This window comes from Castanea sativa, chromosome 11, assembly GCF_040712315.1.
Source record: "Castanea sativa cultivar Marrone di Chiusa Pesio chromosome 11, ASM4071231v1".
Lineage (NCBI taxonomy): Eukaryota > Viridiplantae > Streptophyta > Magnoliopsida > Fagales > Fagaceae > Castanea > Castanea sativa.
The window spans coordinates 53,572,837-53,597,062 of record NC_134023.1 but is presented as its reverse complement, the minus strand read 5'-3'; the positions used below and the strand labels follow the sequence as shown (position 1 = coordinate 53,597,062).

The 24,226-nt window shown below is 39.1% G+C and overlaps 1 protein-coding gene and 1 pseudogene across 1 annotated transcript; one reads left to right on the top strand and one right to left on the bottom strand.

Annotated features, from left to right (window-relative positions):
* Positions 1–9,890: 9,890 nt before the first annotated feature.
* Positions 9,891–10,417, bottom strand: LOC142616721 (uncharacterized). The gene is made up of 2 exons (XM_075789513.1): positions 10,269–10,417; positions 9,891–10,179 (listed from the first exon to the last, which is right to left on the bottom strand). Exons 1-2 carry the CDS (start codon positions 10,415–10,417, stop codon positions 9,891–9,893), a joined length of 438 nt encoding a protein of 145 aa, XP_075645628.1.
* Positions 10,418–19,336: 8,919 nt separating this feature from the next.
* On the top strand, positions 19,337–21,918 carry LOC142616720 (uncharacterized; annotated as a pseudogene).
* Positions 21,919–24,226: the final 2,308 nt, after the last annotated feature.

Below are 24,226 nucleotides of genomic sequence, written 5' to 3'. Positions count from 1 at the left end.
CACGAAGGAGCTTGCGCTGTCCTTCTATCTGGGTCTTCATGGTCTTCAAGTTTGACTCGACCCCATTTTTCTCTCTCCTCAGATCAGCCACCTCCGAGGTCAACTTCTCATTCTCAGCAAGAGCTGTGCCTAAGGACTTCTCAGTTTCCATCCTGATTTCGAGCTCAGTTCTGGCTATTTTCCGAGTGTCTTCAATAAACTTCTCAGCTACGAAGACCTCCTAAATAGCCTGTAATAAAGTATGATGGAGTTAGGAACAGTAAAAAACAAACTTACTTATAAATATTGTTAAAAGGAGAAACACTTACCAGCGCTAAGTCTCTTTTTAGGGAGAGGAATAGTTGTGGCTGGCCCATTTTTTCCAAGGTCTCCATGTCCTTGGGCGGCGGGAGAGGGCGTTCCGGGACCTCGGCCAGGTGGTGGGCATGACCTTGTTGAACCGCCTTTATGGAGATGGGTGCGCCGTCCAGTCTTAGATCGGGGGACCAGGTGGTCGGTGCTCGGCGCACTTCAGCCTCGTCCCTGAATTCCCCGATTTCAACCGAGCGGGCCCTACCCTTGCCCTTGTCCACCTTCTGCTGCTGGGCCGGGGGGAGTTGTTGTCGTGATTTCTTGGGGTCTTTATTAATCGTCCCCTCGTTGTCCCCCTTCCTCTTCTTCTTGGGATCCTCGGCTGGAAGTTTTGGCTCAGCTAGAGGAAGGGGAGGTGGTAAGGATGGGGGAACTTGGGGTGTCCCCTTCTTTTTCTCTGCCACTTTAGCAGCCCTATTGGTGAGGAGACCCTCCATTCTTCCCATGTCTTCTTCAAATTCGTCCTCGGGAAGGGCAACCACAAACCCTGCAATTCCAGAGGCCTCGGTGGCTTCTTCCTCCTCGTCGGAAAGTACCACAAACTGGTTCCCGTGAGGTCTCTCGGTGTCTTCGAGATGGAATTAATCTATCTCGTCGTCAAGTATGTGTGAAGAAGACACCTGCTCTTCTGGAACGATATTTGCTTGTGAGTGCACAGCAAGGGGGACTGCTGCTATTGGCCGGTTGTACAAAATGGTGTTAGGAGCGTCCGGGAGGTCGCGGTCGTCCAGAAAGTGGGGCCGAGCTACGTTTATCTTCCTTCGTCTTCAGTCGCCCGCAATTATGGCGTTCTCTATCTCCTGGAAGTCTTTGGAAAGGGGGGTGTACCCTAGAATAAGATGAGCAGCCCGGAGTTATAGGTCTTCACTAACGAACACCTCGGAGCGAAGTACTCGGTTTAGATCTGCGATGTTACAATGACTCAGACAAGGACGTACGTGCTGCTTATCTGCAAAAAAGACGTCAAAACAAACAAACCTGGTCAGATTCACACAAATATTTAACAAATTTAAGTAAGTACGAATACGCATTTCTGTGTGTGTTAGAAGAAGTGGTGTTGTGGGGAGATTAATCCTACGGCATCACACTTGGATCCCCCCACTGAACTGGGCAGTGGAAGCCGTCGTGCCAGTTCCTGGACACTATCAAGTAGTCGTCCTTCATGCCTTTGTTTGATTTGGGCAGACAGGAGATTAGCCTAACAGTGCTGGACCAAGACTTAATGTAATAACCTACATTAGAAAGTTTATGGGACTCATATAGGAACACGACATCGTGCCATGAGAGGTTTAAACCCATCTGCTCGTTTAGAGCATCTACACTACCCAAAACTCTAAAAACGTTTGGCAGGCATTGATCGGGACACAACCGGTGGTTGCGAAGGTATTCCCTAGTTACAGGTTTCATTGGAAGGGTCATCCCACCCTCTATAAAGGCTATCATAGGAATGATAACCTCTCCCTCCTTCCTAGAACCGGCCACGGCTTCTGCCGGGCAATATTCTAACCCTACGTCGCTGGGAATACGGTATTTGGCCCTAAAGCCTTCCATCCCAGCGGCGGTATCAACTAGACACTTGAATTTTCCCATTACAGAGGAACGATAGACTAAACTCTAAAAGGGAGAGTGTTTGTAGTAATAGCCGAGGACAAATATCGAGGAGAAAATGTTAAGAATAGGAGCAAGAACTTACAAGGTTGAAGGTGTGCGAATCTCCACGGTTTTCTGCAAGTAAGGTATGATGGCTGATGTCTTGATGGGATTACCCCCTGAGGAATTAAATGAAGGCGCAGGTTCCCGAAGCGTCACGACGTGCGAAAAGGCGGCCTCGAAATTATATTTGTCCCGCCTAAAATTTCGTGGAGTAATGAGGGCCGTTAGATGTCCATCTCACCGTTGAACGTGAGGGTCAAAGTGTAACTGGCAGTAATAAATACGCCCGTTGTTTAAAATAAAACCGCCAAATGGCATTTTCTGGGACGCGAAACGATTTCCACAAGTGCCATTACTCGCAAAGTGAGTAGAGTAGGTCCTCGTCGGATCAAAACCCTATTTTTCTCCTCGGACGTTGAAAATTAGAGTTTTGAGGGGCTATTGTGTGGGGCAAAAAGATCCTGGTGGGAACGTGGGCCTTTTGGGCAGTGTTAAAGAAGGCCGACCTGATCTTGGGTTTAGAATTTGTTAGTACTATGGGTCGGCCCATACGCCGAGGGTCCGAGGATCCAGCCGAGGGTGACCTTACCCTCGGATGAACACCGAAGAACTCGGGATTTCATAGTAAAGATTAGGGGATGACACGGTTAAAGCCAATGGTTAAAAGGGGTGAGCCCTAGAACGCCCCAGAAGCACCGGTGTTGAGGAAATGTCAAAGATAAAGGCTGCTGCCTCCACATTAAAGACCCTGCACCTACCACCCTGGCCGTATTGATGGGGAAGTGACACCTGAACAGTGGAAGGGAAACTTCTGGTTACTATTCAAAGGCACTGAGAAAAGAAATATCTAGGCTAAAGGGGAGGTGAGGCAACACATGTACAAAGCATTCAAAAGAGTAGTATTTAAAGAGCAATCTAAGACAGGAAAAGAGGACGGACTTTTTGTAACCTAAAAAGAAAAAAGGCTAAGAGAAAGATATAATACAAGAACAGCTCTCGGCTTACGTCCGAGGAGGTTGATTGACAATATTCCTTGTTGTTTTCAAGTGTTAACAATCTTTGACTTGTCATTTAATCCTCACACACTTCTAACCTGGGTTTCAAGCCCACACTCTACAAATTCATATTGTTTAAGGCTCATTGGGCCTGAGCCCATAACTGTTCTTGGGACCAGGTGCAATTGTGCCCTTACAAAGATAATTACACGTTGAAGAAAAATAATAAATATATAAGATATAAAACCTAAAATAAATAAAGAATCTATAAAAGAAAAAAAAAAAAAATAGTGGTGATTTGGAAAATTGTGAAAGTTTCAGAGGTTTCGGTTTTATATAACTAGCATTATGCTCGTGCGATGCACGGTTTAGTCAAAATTCATATGTAAATAATTTTTTTATTAATTTACTTAAAAATAAATAATAAAAATAAATGAATATTTTACTTTTAAATTATATAATGAATGTATATTGTATAAGGCTTAAGGTATCATAATAAATAAATAAATATATATATATATATATATATATATATATATAATTGAATGGAAGATGGTAGAAATACCTAAAAAAATATAAAATGATTTTCAATAATACATTAAATTTTAAGGCTCAATTAATCACGTGTATTTAAATGGATAAACCTTGAATTTAATAATTAAAAACTATCGAAAGTAACAATTGAAATTATAAGGGCATGTTTTGCTCCCCAAAGCCCAAGTAAAATGGACAAAGGCCCCAAAAGCCCAAAACAATGAACTTGTAAAGAGTGGGCTAGAAACTGAACTCCAATGAGTTGGACAACAATCACTGTAGGCTGAGTGTTGCTTGAAAGTATAAATAAAAAGTTTTGTGCAAAGAAAATCCTCCTCGGCAAAGTCCGAAGAATGTTGTTTTTATATATTTCTCTTGGACTTAAACAAAATTACAGTTCTTGAGTGTACAGTGATTTTTCTACAGATTATTTGATCCCCCCTTGTAATGGGGTCTTTCTTCTTTATATTCCTCTTCTTCACTCCATCTCAACCCTTCGTGTGTAGATCAGATTGCTGGCTTTGATACTTGTCTCATTAGCATCTTCTTGAAATCTTTGTAAGTAGCTGTAAGGCTGAATGTTACTGTTTAGGTATCACCTCCACATTAATGTGGCCAGGGAGTTAGCTGCAAAGCATTTAATGCGGTGGTAGCAGCTTTCTTCTTAGATATTTCTCAGCTTTCCTTTGTCTTATCCCCATTTGATGCTTATCCTTACTAGTATGATCGTTTGGTGCCTTGTTCTTGACGAAAGGTCAGACCTTTGACCTTTACTCTGCTTAGCCGAAGAGATGTTTCTCCTTGGACTACACTCCCAATCCCTTATGACCAGACTTCTTCCATGGACCACTAACTTGTATGCCCCAATTAGTATCTACCTGTCCTTAGACGATTTAATGTCCTCGAACACGGCCCACAGCCCAATATCCATTTCTGGACCCTTTATTCCTGCAATAGCCCCTCGAAATTCCACTCTTTTGCTCCTCCGGAAAAAAAAGGGGATTTCGATCTTCCAATAATTATTCTTCCCTACTCTTACGTCATCTCTTTCTGTGCAAGTGTCTTTTCAACTTCCCAGAAGCACGCTCCTGACGCTTCGGCCTCTGGGATGCTTCAACATTTATTTGACACGGCGCCCTGTCCCCCATGTTCTACGGTGTGATGGAGATCCTACAGTGGACAGTTTTATAGGGTTAGGCGGGAATTGTCCCACTTACTTTTCCCTCTTACATATATATATTACCTGAAGATTTCCATTGTTCCACTTTTTGCATCTTCAACTCTCAAGAACTAGTCCGAGGAGCCCTTCTTCTCTTCTGTAAGTTGCCCTTAGCACTTCTTTTTTAAATTTAGAGCATTTTCTTCCTTGGCCTTTCTAATTTCACCTCGTCTCCCTAACACCTTCAGTTATTTTTCAAATTGATAAATTTGCTCATTTAGTAGACACCCTAGAGGGTATAGAGAGCTTTAAAGCCCGCTACCATATTCCACCTGGGATTTCCATTAGGTATTTCCGCCAGGGGGAATGGCATGCCTTGAGGTAAGAGGGAGAGGTAGTGATCCCTATGATCGCCTTCATAGAGGGAGGGATGATAATCCCTATGGGTAGAGTGATTAGGGATTACCTTATAGCTCATAGGCTTTCTCCTACCCAGTGTGCCCTTAATGTTTTTAGGATTCTAGATAGTGTAGATGCCCTTAACGAAAAGATTAATGTGAACCTTACTCACCACGACGTTAACTAGGTTTACAATCGTCACAATTCACAGGCCAGGGGTACTATCTGAAAACTAGAGTCCCTGCGGTCAGACTTATATTTTGTCTCCCTGAGTTTAATAAGGGTATGGACAAGGATTTTCTAATTGTCTCAGGGGAGTGGCATGATGGACTTCATTGCCCGACACGAGATGGGACTCTAGGTGAGATGTTTAGGTTTAGGTTTACTACTCTAACAATACCCCTTATTAATACTTTTTGTGTTTACTTTATTATTTTTCCTTCGTAAATTGGTTCTTATTTTTCCCTGTGTTACATTCTAACAATATTTTTATTTTTGGGTGCATTTGCAGATAAGTACTCTGCAATTCCCAACTTCAATCTTATCAAAGAGCCTGACCTGACAAGGATATTGAAGGCCGAGATCTTTGTCCACACCAACGAACAATTGCGAGCTGCCCACATAATCCTTGGTTACGACCCAATCTCTTCAAGTTTCAAAGATCCTCGGCTATAGCAGATCAATATTGCCGTGCTTGGTTTCTTGGCTAGCGTTCCTCCAAAAGGTACACAACAAGTGGAGTTGCCCTTCCAGCGCATTGCCGAGGAAGAAGCGACCCCTTCCCAACCAGCTCTTGAGGAAATAGTAAAAGTAGTTGAAGTTTCAGACTCCGAGGAGGACTTTGAAGTTTTCAACCAAATTCAATCTCCAGAGCCTCCGGTCGTTGATTTTAGCCATCTTCTTCCAGCTCTAGTAAGCATTGTCCAAGAAGTCCCCAATGTACCTAACGCTATGGTGCTTCAGTGCAAAGCCAAGACGAGCCTTCTTGAGCTCTTGGAGTCCCAAGCAGGGGACAATGTGCTCAAGGTGGTTGTCCAAACCAAGCCTCTTACTCCTCCTCCTACCTAGACCTCTCAGCCTAATCCTGCAGATAAGAAGAGGAAACGGGACTAAAAAGGCAAAGAAGTAGTGGAGGAAGGAAGGGGCATTCCCCCCCCCCAAAGAAACTGAGCCCTAGAAAGGGGCCAAAGTAGCCAGGACAGCTCAGACAAGGTCCTTAAGCGAAGGGTCCATCGAGGAGAGGGGACGTGATTGGCGCACCAAGGTTTAAGCTTAGAACCCCCCTTTGGTGCTGAATGGATCTCCTCTCCCTATAGATTCTTCTATCAGGGATTTCTAACAAGAAAAAGCTAGGTACATAGCAAACGCCCTAGAGCGGCCCCTACAGCCGACCTGAGGACCATGAAGAAACACAAAGTGTTTCTTACTTTGAAGAGAGATCATGAGCTGGTAAGTGATTCTTTATTATTATTATTATTTTTACTTAGTGTTCCAATTGCTTTCTCTCATCGTTACATTAAAAAATAAAAAAGTTGTTCAAGTTGCGTATATGGCCGAGGAGTTGGTGAACAACTCCCACAAGCAAATGAAGGAAGAAGAGGGGCGGCACATAGTGGCTATGGATGCCTTCTCGCTGGCCAAGAAGAGGATTCAGGACTTGAATACCAAATTGATTGAGGCTGACAGGGAGAAGAAAAGCGCCGAGGCTGCTCTGCAAAGGGCTGAAAGGTAGGCGGAGAGTCAGCGCAAACAACTCCGCCAAACTGAGGACCAACAGGCCACAGCCAAGGAGTAGATAGAGGCATTGAACAAAAAACTAGAGGAGGCAGAAAAAGCCGTAGAAAAAGCCAAACAGAAGGGGTATGGCATTAGGGTGGCGGAAACCGAGGAAAACCTCAGGGCTGACGTTTCTGGGGTTTACAGAAGCTATTACCTCCAAGTGTGGATTGAGGCTTTAAACCAAGCTGGAGTAGATGCGTCCTCCACCTTAAGGAGAGCAGAGAATATTATCCCCTAGCCAGCTGAGCGTCAGCCCTTCAAGTTCCAAGGCTAAGACATCTCCCAAAGATCCTGGCCTTAGCAAGAACTCCTCTGCCAGTGCTCTCCCCTCTTCCACTATCCCTCCTAAAGAGGTCGTCCAAGTTGGCGCTGTTGGGAAAGAAAAAGTAATAGTGGAAGAGGTAGCCCCTGAGGCTACAAAGCTTCCCCCTGCACCCAAAGACTCCTCCAAGGAGAAGGGAGTTTCCCAGAGCTAAGAAATAGTTCTGGTAACTCTCCCCTTCCCTGCCAAGGAGGATCCTAAGGGTAAGGGTCCTGCCTCCTCAGCCACAGTGTCAAAAATACCTGCTAAGGCCACAGCAAAAGACAACCCTCCTCCCAAGACCAAGTAGTGCCTAGATTATGTTTTGTAGGTTTTTTTTTAATGTATTTTTCTTTATGCATACTTGTTTTTTACTTTCCTGGATATGTACTTTCTTTGCCCTTTTTCAAGGCTTTACTTAATGAAAAACATTAACTTCTTTTTTATTTCCTTGTTTTTATGCCAAGTCAAACATGATCTCTTTTTTACTTAGTATTTAACTGACCTTAGCATAACTTATAGTTTCTTTTAATTCAATATATATCTTCATTCCTTAATTTTACCAGTTATTTGTACGAATGGCAATCTAACTACTACATTCCATGCAACCAACAATATAACAGGCTAACCTTTCCAAGCCTGCAACGTTTAGTAAAGTGTAATTTAACTTCAAAACATACTTTATGTACCTGAGATAAGCAACTCAAAGGATTATATGTACTTTAGGATTTCCTTCTCTACTTCAAACAATGGTAACACATCTATTTATCCAAGACTTCACATAATCCTCCACTTAGCAGTAGATCTAGGTAGTTGTAGGTGTTAATTTACCCATAGTATGTGGTCCAAGGAGCCAAGCAGTACTAAGGTTCTATTTAACACTTAGATAGATACTGAGTAGTGCTAATTTATCCAAGGTATGTGGTTCGAGGAATTAGGCATGACCAAGGTCCTATTTAACACTTAAATATATGTTGAGAAATATTAATTTACCCAAGGTATGTGGTCTGAGGAACTAGGCATGACCAAGATTCTGTTTAATACTTAAACAAACAACATGAAGTATTAATTTACCCAAAATATGTGGTCCGAAGAGCCAGGTATGACCAAGGTTCTATTTAATACTTAAACAAATAACATGGAGTATTAATTTACCCAAGGTATGTGGTCTGAGGAGTCAAGCATGACCAAGGTTCTGTTTAATACTTAAACAAATAACATGAAGCATTAACTTACCCAAAGTATGTGGCCGAGGAGCCTTCTATTAAGACATGACCAAAAGTGTTACTTAAAAGTGTTACAAAAGTGTTGCCTTCTATGAAGTATTACTTAAACAATTAATACACATAACACATAATATTATAAACAAAAGTGTGGTAGAGTTGCCTTCTATTAATAATAATACCTTCGTAGGTTATTTACGTTCCATGGGTGTGGTACAACTTTTTCATCTAAATCTTCTAGAATATAAGCACCTATACCAGCTACTAAGGTGATAAGTTATGGCCCCTCTCAATTAGGCCCCAGTTTTTCCCATGCTGGGTTTTTTGCAATACCCACAACTTTCCTCAGTACTAAGTCACCAAGGGCTAATGGCCTTACTCTCACACTAGTATCATACCCCTGCTTGAGTTTTTATTGATAATTTGCTAGCTGAACCATGACAGTTTCTCTTCGCTCCTCAACCAAGTCTAGATTTTTTTCTAATAGCCTGTCATTGTTGTCTGGAGTGAACAAGCTTGTTCTTAATGTTGGAAATCCAGTTTCTAGAGGGATCACAACCTCAGACCCATAGGTTATTGAAAAGGGTGTTTCCCTAGTTGACCGACGAGGAGTAGTCCGATATGTCTAGAAAACATGTGGTAGCTCTTCCACCCATCCACCCTTTGCCTAGTCCAACCTCTTCTTAAGCACATTCACTATAACCTTATTAACAGCCTCGGCCTACCCATTCCCCTGTGGATAGATTGGAGTTGAATTTCGGTTCCTAATGCCCAATTCATAGCAATACCTCCTAAACACTTTACTATCAAACTAAAGCCCATTATCTGAGATGAGGGTGTGAGGAATCCCAAATCGAGTGACAATATTTTTCCATAAAAACTTCTTTGCATACACATCCCAAATATTGGCTAGTGGCCCGGCCTCTACCCACTTTGTGAAATAATCAGTGCCGACCAGAAGTCATCTCCTGTTTCCGACAGCCTTTTTCTACAATGTTCAAGCCCCACTGAGCAAAAGGCCATTGACTAGACAGAGGGTTAAGGACACCTCCTAGCTAATGAATATTTGGAGCAAATCTCTAGCATTGATCACATTTCTTCACATACTCCTGAGCTTTCTTCTGCATAATTGGTCACCAATACCCCTGAGTAAGGCCCCTATGAGATAGTGACCTGCGCCCTGTATGACTTCCACAAATTCTCTCATGTAATTCCTCCAGGAGTGGCTCCACTGCCTCAAGATGGACACATAACAAGTATGGTCTAGAAAAAGAATGTTTTTAAAACTTTTGCTTCTCAGACAACAAAAAACGAGGAGCTTTCCTCCGAACCTTATCTGCCTCTCTCTTCTCTTCAGGCAGAGTACCTTCTTTAAGGAATAAAACTATAGAATCTATCCAGCTTGGCCCGACCCTAATCTAGTGAACCAGGATCTTCTCTTTCTTCTCCTTAGTGGATTTATGCAAATCTTCAACAAGTATAACTCGAGGTAAGCTTTATGCAAAGGAAGTTGCCAAAGTAGCCAGAGAATCAGCATGTGTATTTCTGCTCCTTGGGATTTGCTGCAAAGTGAAATATTCAAAACCTGATTGCAAGCGCCTAGCTTGGCTCAAATACTCTTGCATTCTCAAATCCCTAGCTTCCAACTCTCCCTTTACTTGGCTCATTACCAACCTCGAATTCGAGAACACATCCACTGCCTTTCCTTCCATTTTCTGAACCATAGCCATACCTACCAACAAAGCCTCATACTCAGCCTCATTATTTGTGGTTGAGAAACCTAACCTTAAAGACTTTCAATAGTAATCTTTTCTGGAGACACCATAAATAGCCTTTCTCCAGATCCTCTTTGATTAGTTACACCATTAACATACAATTTCCAAGATAAGGTTCTCTGTAGGGAAATTGTTTCAACTGGTTTTCCTCCCAAGTTTTGCTTCTTGTCCTCCGTTTCTACTGCAGATTCAGTAAATTCTGCCACCAAATTTGCAAGAACCTGGCCTTTAATAAAGGTCCGAGGCATATACTTGATGTTAAAAGCTCCTAAAATTGTTCCCCACTTGGCAATTCTCCCTGTGTAATCGGCCTTCCGAAGTAACGATTGAAGAGGAAGTTAGGTTAAAACCACAACTGTGTAAGCTTGAAAGTAGTGAGATAACTTCCGAGTGGCATGTACCACCACCAAGATAGCCTTCTCCAGTGGCAAGTAACGAATCTCTGCTTCGTACAATGACTTGCTCACGTAATAGACCGGTCGTTGTACTCCATTGTCCACCCTTATCAGCACTAAAGTAACTGCATGAGAGGCTACAACAATGTAAGCGAAGAGAACCTCTTCCTCTTCGGGCCTTGATATAATGGGTGGCCGAGAAAGATAATCCTTCAATTGATGAAAGGCCAAGACACACTCTTCAGTCCACTCAAATCCCTTTCATTTGTGCAACAACTAGAATAAAGGCCTACACCTGTCTGTAGACCGAGAGATGAATCGATTCAAGGCAGCATTCATTCCTGTCAACTTCTAGACTTCTTTGGGATTCTGAGGAGGCTGCAGATTGTTGATTGCCTTAATCTGATCAAGGTTGACTTCAATCCCACGATGAGTGACCATATAACCTAGAAATTTGTTTGAACTGACACCAAATGAACACTTAGATGCATTGAGACGTAGCTTATGTTTTCTCAGCAATTCAAAAATATTTTAAAGATCAATTACATGCCCTGACTCTACCTTGCTCTTCACCACCATATCATCTATGTAAACTCCAATGTTTCTGCCAAGTTGAGGTTCAAACATCTTAGTTATCATCCTCTGATAAGTAGATCCTGCATTCTTCAATCCAAAGGGCATCGCTTTGTAGTGGTAATTCCCAGTGGGCATAACAAAAGCAATCTTCTCTTGATCATCCATAGCCAACGGTATTTGATGGTACCCCTGAAAGACATCTAATAAGCTCATCCGAGGATGACCAACTGTTGCATGCACCAATTAGTTTATCCGAGGCATTGGGAAGAGGTCTTTTGGGCAAGCTTTGTTTAAATCAGTGAAGTCCACACATACTCACCACTTCCCATTCTTCTTCTTTACCACCACTGTATTGGCCAACAATTCAGGATAAAACACTTCTTTTATTGCTCTTGCCCGCTTAAGTTTGATCACCTCCTCCTTAACAACATTGGAATGTTCTTTAGAAGAGCGCCGAGGTGGTTGCTTCTTAGGAGTGACAGATGGATTAACATTTAAGTGATGGCAAATAAAATTTAGATCCACCCCAAGAGCTTCATAAATACTCCACACAAACACATCAACATTCTTCCTGAGGAAGATAATCAGTTCTTCCTTCTCCCGAGGAGGTAACTGAATTCCTACTTGGAAAAACTTCTCCTTGTCATCATCAATGACAATTTTTTCCAACTCTTCACACTTTGCCCTTTCTACCACCACATCCGTGGACAAGACTATTGTCCTTGATTGCTATAAATCCCTCTTTGTAGAGGCCGAAGACTCACCTCCAGTCTGATGCCTAATTGCAGCCACCAAACATTATCTGGCCATAGATTTACTTCCAATCAGCTCTTCAACTTGATCCCCTGATGGATACTTCACCTTCAAGTGCAGGATTGAAGCAATAGCCCCCATGGCATGAAGCCAAGGTCTTGCCATAATAGTAGTGTAAGGGGAGTAGGCATCTACCACAATGAAGTCCACTTCCACGACTTCTGACCCTGCCTGAACAGATAATCTGATTTGGCCCTTCGGGATGATTGTTTTCCCATCAAACCCTACTAGAGGAGAATCATAGCAGGCCAGGTTCTCAGGCTTCAACTTCAGCCCCTTATATAGATCAGGGTACATGATCTCTGCACCGTTGCCTTGATATACCAAAACCCTTTTTCACATCATACCCTCTAATCCTGAGGGTAACCACCAGGGCACCATCATGTGGCTGCATGGTTCCTACCTTATCTTCATTAGAAAAGCTCAAAGTTGGTCGGACTTCCATTCTACCCCTCTTAGGATCAGGGGTCAAGTCTTCAGCAAATGATTGAGCTATAGACATCACCTTGGATGGATAGGAACCAATCCTGCCTGGGGCAGCAATAATAACACTAATCGTCCCCAAAGATGATCTTGAAGAAGCATCTCTCTAATGTCCCAACCCTGCCTAGCTCCCCTGTCTGTTGGGCTGATACAAGAATTGCTTTAACTTCTCAATTTTAACCAGCTGCTTTAGATGATCCCGTAAAGTCCAACATTCTTCTATAGTGTGTCCTCGGTCCTGGTGGTACTGACAATGAAGACTTTGGTTGCGCTTCGTGGGTCTCCACCTATCTTATTTGACCACTTAAAGTATGACTCGTTCTTTATTTTCTCCAAGACTTGGTGCACGGGCTCCCTGAACACAGTGCTAACTACTTGGGAAGCAGTAGATCCAGTATGCCCAGCAAAATCTCTCCTGGGTCAGTTGTTGCTATACCTCTTTGACCTGAAATCCCTTCGGTCCTGGGGAACTACTTTGGCCTTCCCCTTTCCTTGTTGTTGGTCCTTCTCGGCCCGTTTTTACTCATCAATACAATCCATGAGCTGACGTACACTCTTGGCAAGCTTCCTAGTTAAAGACTTCCTCAAATCATGCTCGGTAGGCAGGTCAACCTTGAAAATCCTTATCGCCACATCATCAAAATTTTCATCTATCTCATTAAACATCTCCCAATATTTGTCCGAATACATCTTCAAAATCTCTCCTTCTCGCATGGTCATAGACAATAAGGAATCCAAAGGACGAGGAACCCTACTGCAAGTAACAAAACGAGCTCCAAAAGCTCTAGTAAGCTCCTTAAAGGAGTTAATTGAACCTTCCCTCAAACCATCAAACCATCTCATCGCCACTGGCCCCAAGCTGGATGGGAACACTTTGCACATCAAGGTTTCATTCTTTGAGTGAACAGTCATTCTCTGATTGAAATGGCTGACGTGCTTCACAGGGTCTGTTCTACCATTATACATGATAAATGTTGGCTGAGTAAACTGCCGAGGAAGTTTTCCTCCTTCAATTCTCCGTGTAAACGGTGACTTAAAAATCTAGCGCAAGGCCCTACTTATAACATCATTACCCAGACCCCTGTGAGATGGACTTTTGCTTCTCTGCCTATAAAGGCGGTCCTCATCACATGAATAAGACTCACTGAGGGGAGTCCTTGATCTGGGCCTATAGCTATCATCATCATCATCATCATCTGAGGAAGGCTCTGAGCTTGAAGGAGTCCCTCTACGTTACTTACAACGCAATTTCCTCCGCAAGTGATCTATCTCCAACTGCATATTCCTAGTGTTCTCTCCATGAGACACGTGACTCCCACTTCTAAATTGACTCCTACTAGCGTGAGTGGTGTGTATGCTAACTTCACGGTCCCTCCTTCGTTCAAGATTGAGAAATTGGTCTTAACGTTGGGACCCCACAGATTCTTCACGGTTTGGTCCTGAACCTACCATGGTTAAACGTTGAACTCACGAATGTTCAAGTTCCTCACAAATGGCCCTAACTGTAAGGGCACGTAGGGCTGTAAATGAATCAAGCCATTCAAAAACAACTCGAACTCAACTCGATAAAAAGCTTGTTCATATTTGTTTGTTTATAAACAAGCCAAGCTTGAGCCTTAGTTTTAGACTCGCTTAGTAAACAAGCTGAGCCCAAGCAAAACTATTTGTTCATGAACAAGCTCGTGAGCTATAAGGCTCGATACAAAACAAGTCAAGAATAAACTCATTTATAGGCTTGATATGTGCTTTCTAAATAAACTCAATACACATATCTTAATAATAAAATGTCTCATTTTGGACCACTATCCTTTACCTTAATTTTTCACTTCCCTTTAAATTGATCAAGCACCACTTTAGACTTTAGTTACCTTTTTTAAAAAATTTATAAGTAGGCCACATATGGTCCTTCCTTATCCATTATCTAATGTAAAGTTGATAGACCAAGAATGTATTGACCCCTTAGTGATGAATTAACAAATTAATTATCCAAGTTAATTATAATTCAATTAGCATGCAATAGCGTGGTAGCACAAACAAATCACCAACTAAGTTAAATGCAGCAGAAAATAAATTTGACATGAGTGATTTGTTTACAAATGGGGAAAACCACCGAGGCAAAACCCCACCGGGTGAATTTAATGTCACCACTCCCAAGAATTCACTATCATCACAACAAGCGTTTACAAGTAAAGGAATCTCAGTACCTTATACCAACCTACAGTTGAACCCTTACCCCAATACCCAATTGGACTTGTTATGTAGTGACAATCTCTCCTTTTCAATGCACGGTACCTAGTACGTGACTAATCAATGATGCATGGATCCTAGTACGTGACTAACTCCACAGCAACCCTCTGATTGTTGTAGTTGATTTGCAGCAGCTTCACATAGAAACACCAATAAGATCTTTAATGTTGGTGCAAGAGACTTTGCTTGGTTACAAAACCCAAAGGTATACAAGAAATGCAGCAAGAACTCTTTCTTCTGAAGGAGGAGGCTAGGGTTTCAAAAAGAAAACCTTATAAAGTTCTCTAGGGTTAGGTTTTTCTTTTTTCACCTCCTTTAAATAGGATTTTAATGGGTTCTCCTATTCCAAATAGGTTTACACAAACCTTGGACTTTCCTAGTCCAATAAGGATTATACAAACCCACAAACCTTGGGTTTTTCTAGTCCTATAAGGATTATACAAACCCATAAACAAATAGTCTTTTAGAATAAAAACGTTGCTGGCTATAGTCTGAATCATATAAGCTCGATAGATCGAGACATGTGTCGAGCTTTAATGAATCTTGACAGATCAAGCTTTTGTTAAAGAGGTATCGAGACCTATAGATTGCACTTTTCTTGAGCAGTTCTTGAGTAATCTTCATGTTTTCAATTTAACCACTTGTAATAATCATCTTGAACCTTCTTAGATTTACCTAAATACAAGTAAAGTACGTTTTGTCAAAGGATATGCCAATTACATAAAATTATGTCCTTAACAAAAGTTATAAAACATGTTAATGCTTTCTCATTCACAATAGTTACAAACAAGTCTTTTTCTAGTTCTTTATCATCTAATGTTGATGTAAAAATTATATTTTAAACAATTGATGAAGCTATAGACAATAAACGATGAATGGATGAATTTAATTTTGTAAAGTTGCAATATGAACGATGGCTAATCATAGGTCGAACTTGAAGCATGATAAAATGAGTATGCTATTTTCTTATTTTTGTTTACTTGATTTTGGGAGATTTAAGCATTTGATAAGATAATTTTGTTGGATTTCAAGCTCAAAATCTTGATCTGAGCTCAAGTTTGAGTTTGATATTAAGCTTAAGTTTGGCTTGATTAATGAATCAAGCCAAACCAAGCCAAGCCAAGCTCAAGCTTTTTGGCTTTCCAACAAACTCTAGCTCAAACAATATTTTAGGCTTGTCTCAAGCTCAAGCCAAGCTTGAGCTTTTTAATTTTACCAGCGAGCCAAGCTTAAACATGCACTACTCGCTCAACTCGTTTACAGCCCTAAGGGCACATTTTGCTCCCCAAAGTCCAAGTAAAATGGACAAAGGCCCAAAGAGCCCAAAACAATGAATTTGTAAAGAGTAGGCTAAAAACTGAACTCCAATGAGTTGGACAACAATCACCGTAGGCTAAGTGTTGCTTGAAAGTATAAATAAACAGTTTTGTGCAAGGAAAATCCTCCTCGGCAAAGTCCGGGAAAGGTTGTTTTTATATATTTCTCTTGGACTTAAACAAAATTACAATTCTTGAGTGTACAGTGATTTTTCTACAAATTATCTTATTCCCCCTGTAATGGGGTCTTTCTTCTTTATATTCCCTTCTTCACTCCATCTTAGCTCTCCACGTGTAGATCAGATTCTTGGCTTTGATATTTGTCCCATCAGCATCTTCCTGAAGTCTTTGTGGGTAGTTGTAAGGCTAAATATTACTGTTTAGGTGTCATCTCCACATTAATGCGGCCAGGGAGTTAGCTGCAAAGCATTCAATGCGGTGGTAGCAGCTTTCTTCTTAGATATTTCTCAGCTTTCCTTTGTCTTATCCCCATCTGATGCTTATCCTTACCAGTATGATCGCCTGATGCCTTGTTCTTGATGAAAAGTCGGACCTTTGACTTCTACTCTGCTTAGCCGAGGAGATGTTTCTCCTCGGACTACACTCCTAATCCCTTATGACTAGACTTCTTCCATGGACCACTAACTTGTATGCCCCCGTTAGTATCTACCTGTCCTTAGACGATTTAATGTCCTCAGACACGGCCCACGGCCCAATACCCATTTCTGGGCCCTTTATCCCTACAGAAATCATATTTAAGTGAAAATCTCAATTCAATAATTAAGAAAAATCTAAATTACTAAATATTTAGATTTTTGAAGTAGATAGACTCAAATGAGAATTTAATTTTGTCCTTGAAAGTATGAGAGAAGACACTGAAACTTGAAGTTTAAGTCCAGTGAGTATAAACTCATAAAACGGATAATTTTGTTAAAAAAATAATAGCTAAATGAATTACAATTATATAATCAAAAGTAATTGAAAGTAAAAATCAAGTTACATGTTTGTGTATATGCATGAAAAATGAACTGAATTCAACATTTTCTTTTATTATAAAATACACGTTGCTAATTTTTTTTTTTATATATATATCAGGATTAGATAGATTAGATGAAGAATTTGAGAAGGATTGGATTACACTATGTTGCTACATTTTTTTTTTTTTGTAATACACACTGCTGTTTTTTTTTTATATATATATATATATATATATATATATATATTGTGGGGAGTAAAAGGACTCAAGTGGGCATTTGGGCTTTTAGGCTCTAGCAAGGAGGGCCGATCTGTTCTTGAGTTAAGAATTTGTTAGTACTGCGAATCGGCCCATACGCCGAGGGTCCGAGGACACATCCGAGGGTGAGTTTCTCCTCGGACATACCCAAGAGAACTCGGAGATTCACTACGAAGGTCAAGGCAGAATTTCGGAAAGACTGTTGGTTAAGAGAGGGAAACCCTGAACCTTCTAGATACACCGATGTTAGAAAAATATCATGAGCAAAGGCTGCCACCTCCACATTAAAGACTCTGCACCTACCTCCCTGGCCGCATTAATGGGAAAGTGACCCCTGAATAGTAGAACTGAAACTTCTGGTTACTATTCAAAGGCACTAAGAGAAGAAATATCTAAAGGGGATTGCAACCATGAAGTGGAAGATGATGAAGAGAAGGAAAGGAGTATAAATAGAAGGGAAGACATACGAGGAAGAGAAAGGCTTTTTCAGGAATAAAAAGAGCCAATAGTATATGATAATCAATATTTGTATCCAAACTTAAAGAAATACTATTATAAACCATCCTCGGATTTCGTCCGAGGAGGAATTCTCAGTCTTACTTTTGCAAACAACTCTTTAATTTGTCCAATTGGGCCCAAAGCCCGTTCTTTCCCTTATTATCTAAACCATCCTTGAAATCTAGATTACAAACCCATCCTCTACAAATTTATTGTAAAGAAAGGCCTTTCAAGCCCATCTCCCTCCAATTATAGTTTGGGAATTTGAATTGTGTCCTTACATATATATATATATATATATATATATATATATATATATATATATATATATATATATGTTTTCTCTTATGTTTAGTATAGTAATTAAATAAGAATTAGATGGATTAGATGAACAATTTGAATTGTAATTAAATTAAGATATTTATCTACATAGAAATTATAGGAGAAGAAAAATTATATATTTTTTTTTAAATTATAAATGTTTTCTTTTACGTATAGTATAGCAATTAAATAAGGATTAGATAGATCAGCCAAAGAATTTGAATTGTAATTAAATTAAGATATTTATCAACTTAGAAATTATAGGAGATGAAAAATTATATATATATATTTTTTTATAATACACGTTGCTGTTTTTTTTTTTTTAATAATACACATTGCTACCTTTTATATATATAAATGTTTTCTTTTACGTGTAGTATTGTAATTAAATAATGATTAAATGGATCAGATGAAAATTTTGAATTGTAATTAAATTAAGATATTTATCAATTTAGAAACTAGAGGAAAGAAAAATTATATATATTTTTAAAAATCTAAAAAAATTTATGCAATATGGTGCAACCATTTGGCGCAACCACGACTTCTAAGCCTAAATTTTATGTAGTATATAGTATATGATATAGATGATTTGCAACCATGACTTCTTGCATTCCTCAATATAAAATTTATTAGGAATTACAAAATCGATGTGCATGCTCATTGGTGCAATCAAGATTGTCTTTTCTTGAGTCATAAGAAGCAGCGTAGTCTCAGTCTTTCTAACTTCAATAAGCTCTCATCGTTTATGCACCATGGAGGGGTGATCATAAAAACAATCATCAAACTCAAACTTTTTAGCAAGTGCACCATCTAATGAATCACTAAGTTAATAGATAAATTTCATAATTTCCTTTCATTTTATTTATCTGAAAGTCAATATTCCCTTTCTATCCATTTGCTTTATTTAAATTTAAAATAACGAAGAATTAGTTATGGAAATTGATAAACTTTTTTATAAGACGATACATTAAATTATTTTCTCTTAAAAGTTGGATTTTTTCAAAGGTGAACAAAGTAAAATAAGACCAGGGGAGTATTTTATTTTCTTGGTGAAGGGATTAGATTAATGGGTGAGAATAAATTTTTTTAAAAAAAGTTAAAAAGAACATGATGAATCTTATCATTTCAACCCAGAAATAAAAAAGACATTATAATTTGATGACAAAAAATTATTATAATTTTAAGAGAAGAAAAAGTTTTCAAAAGATTGTAGGTTGTCTCAAATGATAATAATTTTTTGATTAGGGCAAAATGAAGCAAAGGATGTCATCAAACTTTATAGGAATGGGGAAGAAAGGAGTGGAATATTTCCTTCATCTTGTTTGGATGATTATTAGGAAAGGAAAAAGGTTGAAACTAGGAGGAACTTTCCTTTCCCTTTTTTGCCAAAAGCCAACGGTGGAAATTTCTGTCTTGAGCTGGGTGTTTTATTCAAGACTTCAAAGCTAAACATACATGTGTTATATAAGGCTCCAGTTGTTTTGTATGAAATCTTATTTTGTCGGAAAATGTTTTTAGCTGAATACTTTGTTACTCAAGTTACATGTCTTTAGCTCTAGTTAATAAAGATTTTTAGGGAAAACTAATTGTTTTATAGGGTTTGGTTATGTTTCAGAAAATTTCCTAAAAAGCATTTTTCAGCGTTTGGTTTGTATGAAAAATTACAAATATATATGCTATACTACTGTAGACCATCGATTTGTTGTTTGCTTGGTTGCGCTTGTTTCGTGCTTTCTCTTAGATTTTTAATTTTACAAAACTTATTTAGATCCTAATAATCAAGGGAATATTTTTTTTTTTTTTTTTTTGAGAAACAAACACACATAGGGGAGAGGGAATAATTTGTTGGTAATCAATTTTGTTTTAGAGAGAAAAAAAAAATCATTAGACATATTTTTTTGACGATCGAACATGTACAACCACAAGTTTTTTTTTTTTTGAATAAAACCCTTTGACAACTTTAAAATTTGACTATATATGTGAAACAATGAGACTATTTATTACTAGATGAGTCAAGGAATCAAGGAATATGTATTGTGATATCAAAATGTATTTACTGTAATGTTGCTTGCTTATGTTTTTGCAGGATATTGGTATCGATTCTCACCACCACATTGGAAATATTAATTTTTTGTTGGCTGATTCAATCTCGAAGTTCTCAATCCACATTAATTTCTCTGAATGGTCTCCTCCAAATCTACAAAGACCAAAATGATGATGAAATAGACCAATTCCAAAACCCTAGTTTCACTGCATCATCCCCCAAGGCCTCCCCACGGCGCCTTCTTCCCGCCAAGTTTGCAGCACCAAAGGTCGATGAAACCATGGTGGCTCAAGCCTACCAAGCACAGTCGAGGCCAATAGACCCACTCCAGCACACCAAGGACGGCATTGCCAGGGCATGCGCAACCACAAGCTCGGCTTTGTTGAGGATGCCTCCATTGAACCCTTCATCTTCGATGAGCAGTACTATACTTTCCATAAGTACGGCTATGCCCCTGACCCCTCTGCCTCCGCTGGCAACAATTATGTCGGTGATCTTGATGCCTTGCAAAAGAATGATGCCATCTGTCTACAATATCCCACAGCACGAGCAGAAGAAGAGGAAGATTGAAAAGAAGGAAACAGAGAAGGAGGAAGGTAATGGCCACGAAGAAAACCTCAATAAGGTTGAGCTTCAGAATCCAGCCAGTGAAACTTGGTTGATGAAGAATAGGAAGAGTCCGTGGGCAGGCAAGAAGGAAGGATTACAAACTGAATTGACGGAAGAGCAGAAGAAGTATGCAGAGGAGTATGCTAAGAAGAAGGGTGAGAAGAGAGAGAGAGAGAGACGGTGAAAAGGGAGAGATTCTTCCAGATAAGAGTACATTCCATGGTAAAGAAGAGAGAGATTATCAAGGTCGGTCTTGGATTGCGCCTCCCAAGGATGCCAAGGCCAACAGCGATCATTGTTATATACCGAAGAGATTGGTGCACACTTGGAGTGGCCACACGAAGGGCCTGTCTGCAATAAGGTTCTTCCCGAAACAGGGGCATTTGATATTGTTAGCAGGGATGGATACAAAGGTGAAAATTTGGGTGTGTTCAATTCAAGCAAATGAATGAGGACCTACATGGGTCACTCCAAGGCAGTTAGGGATATTTGGTTTTGCAATGACGGGACTAAGTTTTTGACTGCTGGGTATGATAAGAATATCAAGTACTGGGACACAGAGACAGGGCAAGTGATATCAACTTTTAGTACCTGGAAGATTCCATATGTGGTTAGGCTTAATCCGGACGATGACAAGCAGAACATTTTGTTGGCGAGTATGAGTGATAAGAAGATTGTTCAGTGGGATATGAATACTGGACAGGTTACGCAACAGTATGATCAACATTTGGGGGCCGTGAATACCATTACGTTTGTTGATAATAACAGGAGGTTTGTGACTTCGAACGATGACAAGTCGCTTCAAGTATGAGAATTTGGGATTCCTGTGGTTATAAAGTATATTAGTGAGCCTCATATGCATTCTATGCCATACATTTCGCTTCATCCCAGTACAAATTATCTTGCCGCACAGAGTTTGGACAATCAGATTCTTACGTATAGCACGAGGGACAGGTTTCAGCTCAATAAGAAGAAGATATTTTCTGGGCACATTGTGGCAGGGTATGCTTACCAAGTTAATTTCTCGCCAGATGGCCGGTTTGTTATGTCAGGAGATGGTGAGGGTAAATGCTGGTTTTGGGATTGGAAGACACGCAAAGTTTTCAGAACTCTCAAGTGTCATGAGGGAGTGTGCATTGGGTGTGAGTGGCACCCATTGGAACAAAGCAAGGTAGCAACTTGCGGCTGGGACGGATTGAGTAAGTACTGGTAAGTTAACCTCTCATCCTCTGACATTATTGTGGACTCATTCATATATGCATCTATTTTGGTACATTCTGACTTATCTGCCTTGATATTCATCTTTCCAAAACTTGCACAATGTATATTTTAATCTTTTATTGCTAATATCTGGTACAAATAAGAGTAGTATTTTTATAGTGACACGTTCTGGATGTTTTGTATGATGACACAAATAAAAGATCATCCTTGGAGTAGATGTCCATGTAGATACAGGGCCTGACTTTGTGACATCATTCTCATCTATTTTTGTTCATAGATTGATTTAGGGAACCAAAAGTTGTTGTCTGCAGACCCTTAGTCCGCTGTGTGCTTTTTTAAACAGCTGCTTTCTTTCTTTCTTTCATTTGAGGCTATCTTCTTCCTCCCACTGGCGGCTCCATGTTAGAGCCAGGTGATGAGCTAGAAAAAAAAACCATTATTATATATAAAATTTAAAAAATTTATTATTTTTTTAACCTAAAAAAAATGTGTGACCACCCTAAATTTTTTAAGCTCAATATAATTAAATTTTGGACAAAGTTTAGCAATAAATTAACTTGATTGTAAACTAAGACTACAACTTCACTCGATATTTTTTTTAATGGATATGAATTTTGACAAATCTACAATTAGATTACATTTTTTTTTCTTATATCTTTCATGTTTGCAAAACTTCAAAAAGATCAAAAATCAATAACTTATGTCATCAATCAACTATTTAAATTTTGAGTTTTTATAGTCTAAAATTATACGCAAAAAATAAATTTATAAATCAAATAATAAATAACACTGATTGATATGAAATTTGACATGCATTTTAAGAACATAAAGAACATACAATTCAATTGTTAGATTTTCAAAATATATAGCCAAGCTAATTTGTTTAGTGAAAGTTATAGTCTTAAGCTACAACTAAGTTTGTAGTCAAATTTTGTCCCCAAAACTTTGTTCCTCTTAACAATATATTAAGCCCTTACAAACAAAAAGAACAATCCAAGAAAAATTTTATTTAACTAAAATTTTAAAAAAAATGTAGCTTGCAGCATTTATAACGAGATTATTATGCAACGATTTCAAAATAAAATAAAAAATTTTGTAGAAGAAAATTGTAAGACTTCATGTATTTGGGTTTTTTTTTTTTTTTTTGCTTTTATTTTTGGTTGTTGTCAATGTATGAATTTATCCTTTTATTAAATTTTGTTTAATTTAAGTTTCTTTATGACCACCCTGAAAAAAATTTCTGGCGCTGTCACTGCTTCCTCCTCATGCAATAATATATCTCTCTGATAAAAAAATTACTATTTTTAACCTTTATTCCTTTAAGGATGTTCACCTTGAAGCCCTAATGATATGAGGGGGATGACTGACCTTAGATCCTAAGCAACAAATTCTTCAACATTCTGTTTACTCAGCTGTAAGACATATAGGAGTGTAATTTTTTTTTTTAATTAAAATATATTAGTGTAAATTATTAGTTTCCATTATCTGCCTTGCAAACATGTTGGTCCTTCCTCAGTTATCTACCACTCGCAGCAAAACTCCCATTCCATTAACTAACCTCTCTCGACAAAGCAGGGAAATAATTCTCCTCTTTTTTCATTCACTGACACCAAGAGCAGAAAATACAATCACTTTAAATACTACCATACACAACTTAAACAACTTCTTTGCCGGAAATTTTTTTCACAAGTCATAACATGTTTTTTTTAACATTTAACTTGCAAATACTTTGGAGGGCTTGCTTTAAAGCTGCTGATTTAGATACTTACTCTCTATCTCTCTCCATAACATATATATATAATATATGCATATGTATATGTATATATAGAAGACCTGCATTATGTGTGCTTGCACATTGAATTTCTTGTTTCCTATATGTTCCTAAGCCTCCTAGTCTATTAAGGTAAGAGTTTCATCACAAATACCCCCCTAAGTCATTGATTGGAGTCTATTAACAAAAATGACCAAGTACTCTAAATTCAAGAAAAATATCAAATTCTTCCCCATTGTCCTGCAACTGGTCTCATCATCATTACAATGCGGCAGTCTCCTGGGGACATAATTCATTTGTTTTTTCTTCAGATTCAGATTAATTAATTTGTTAATCTATAAAGTTTCTTCCAACTCTGTGTTTGCATGTTTGTGTGTCTGCGTCTGTGGAGGAAATATCCTTCAGAGTGCAAGATTATGCAACTAAAAAAATGTGCATTATCTATCAGTAATCAAGATTAGCAAAACATAAGGTGATAGGATTAATGGCATTACAGGACGAGATGACTTCCACATATATTATGCGTATC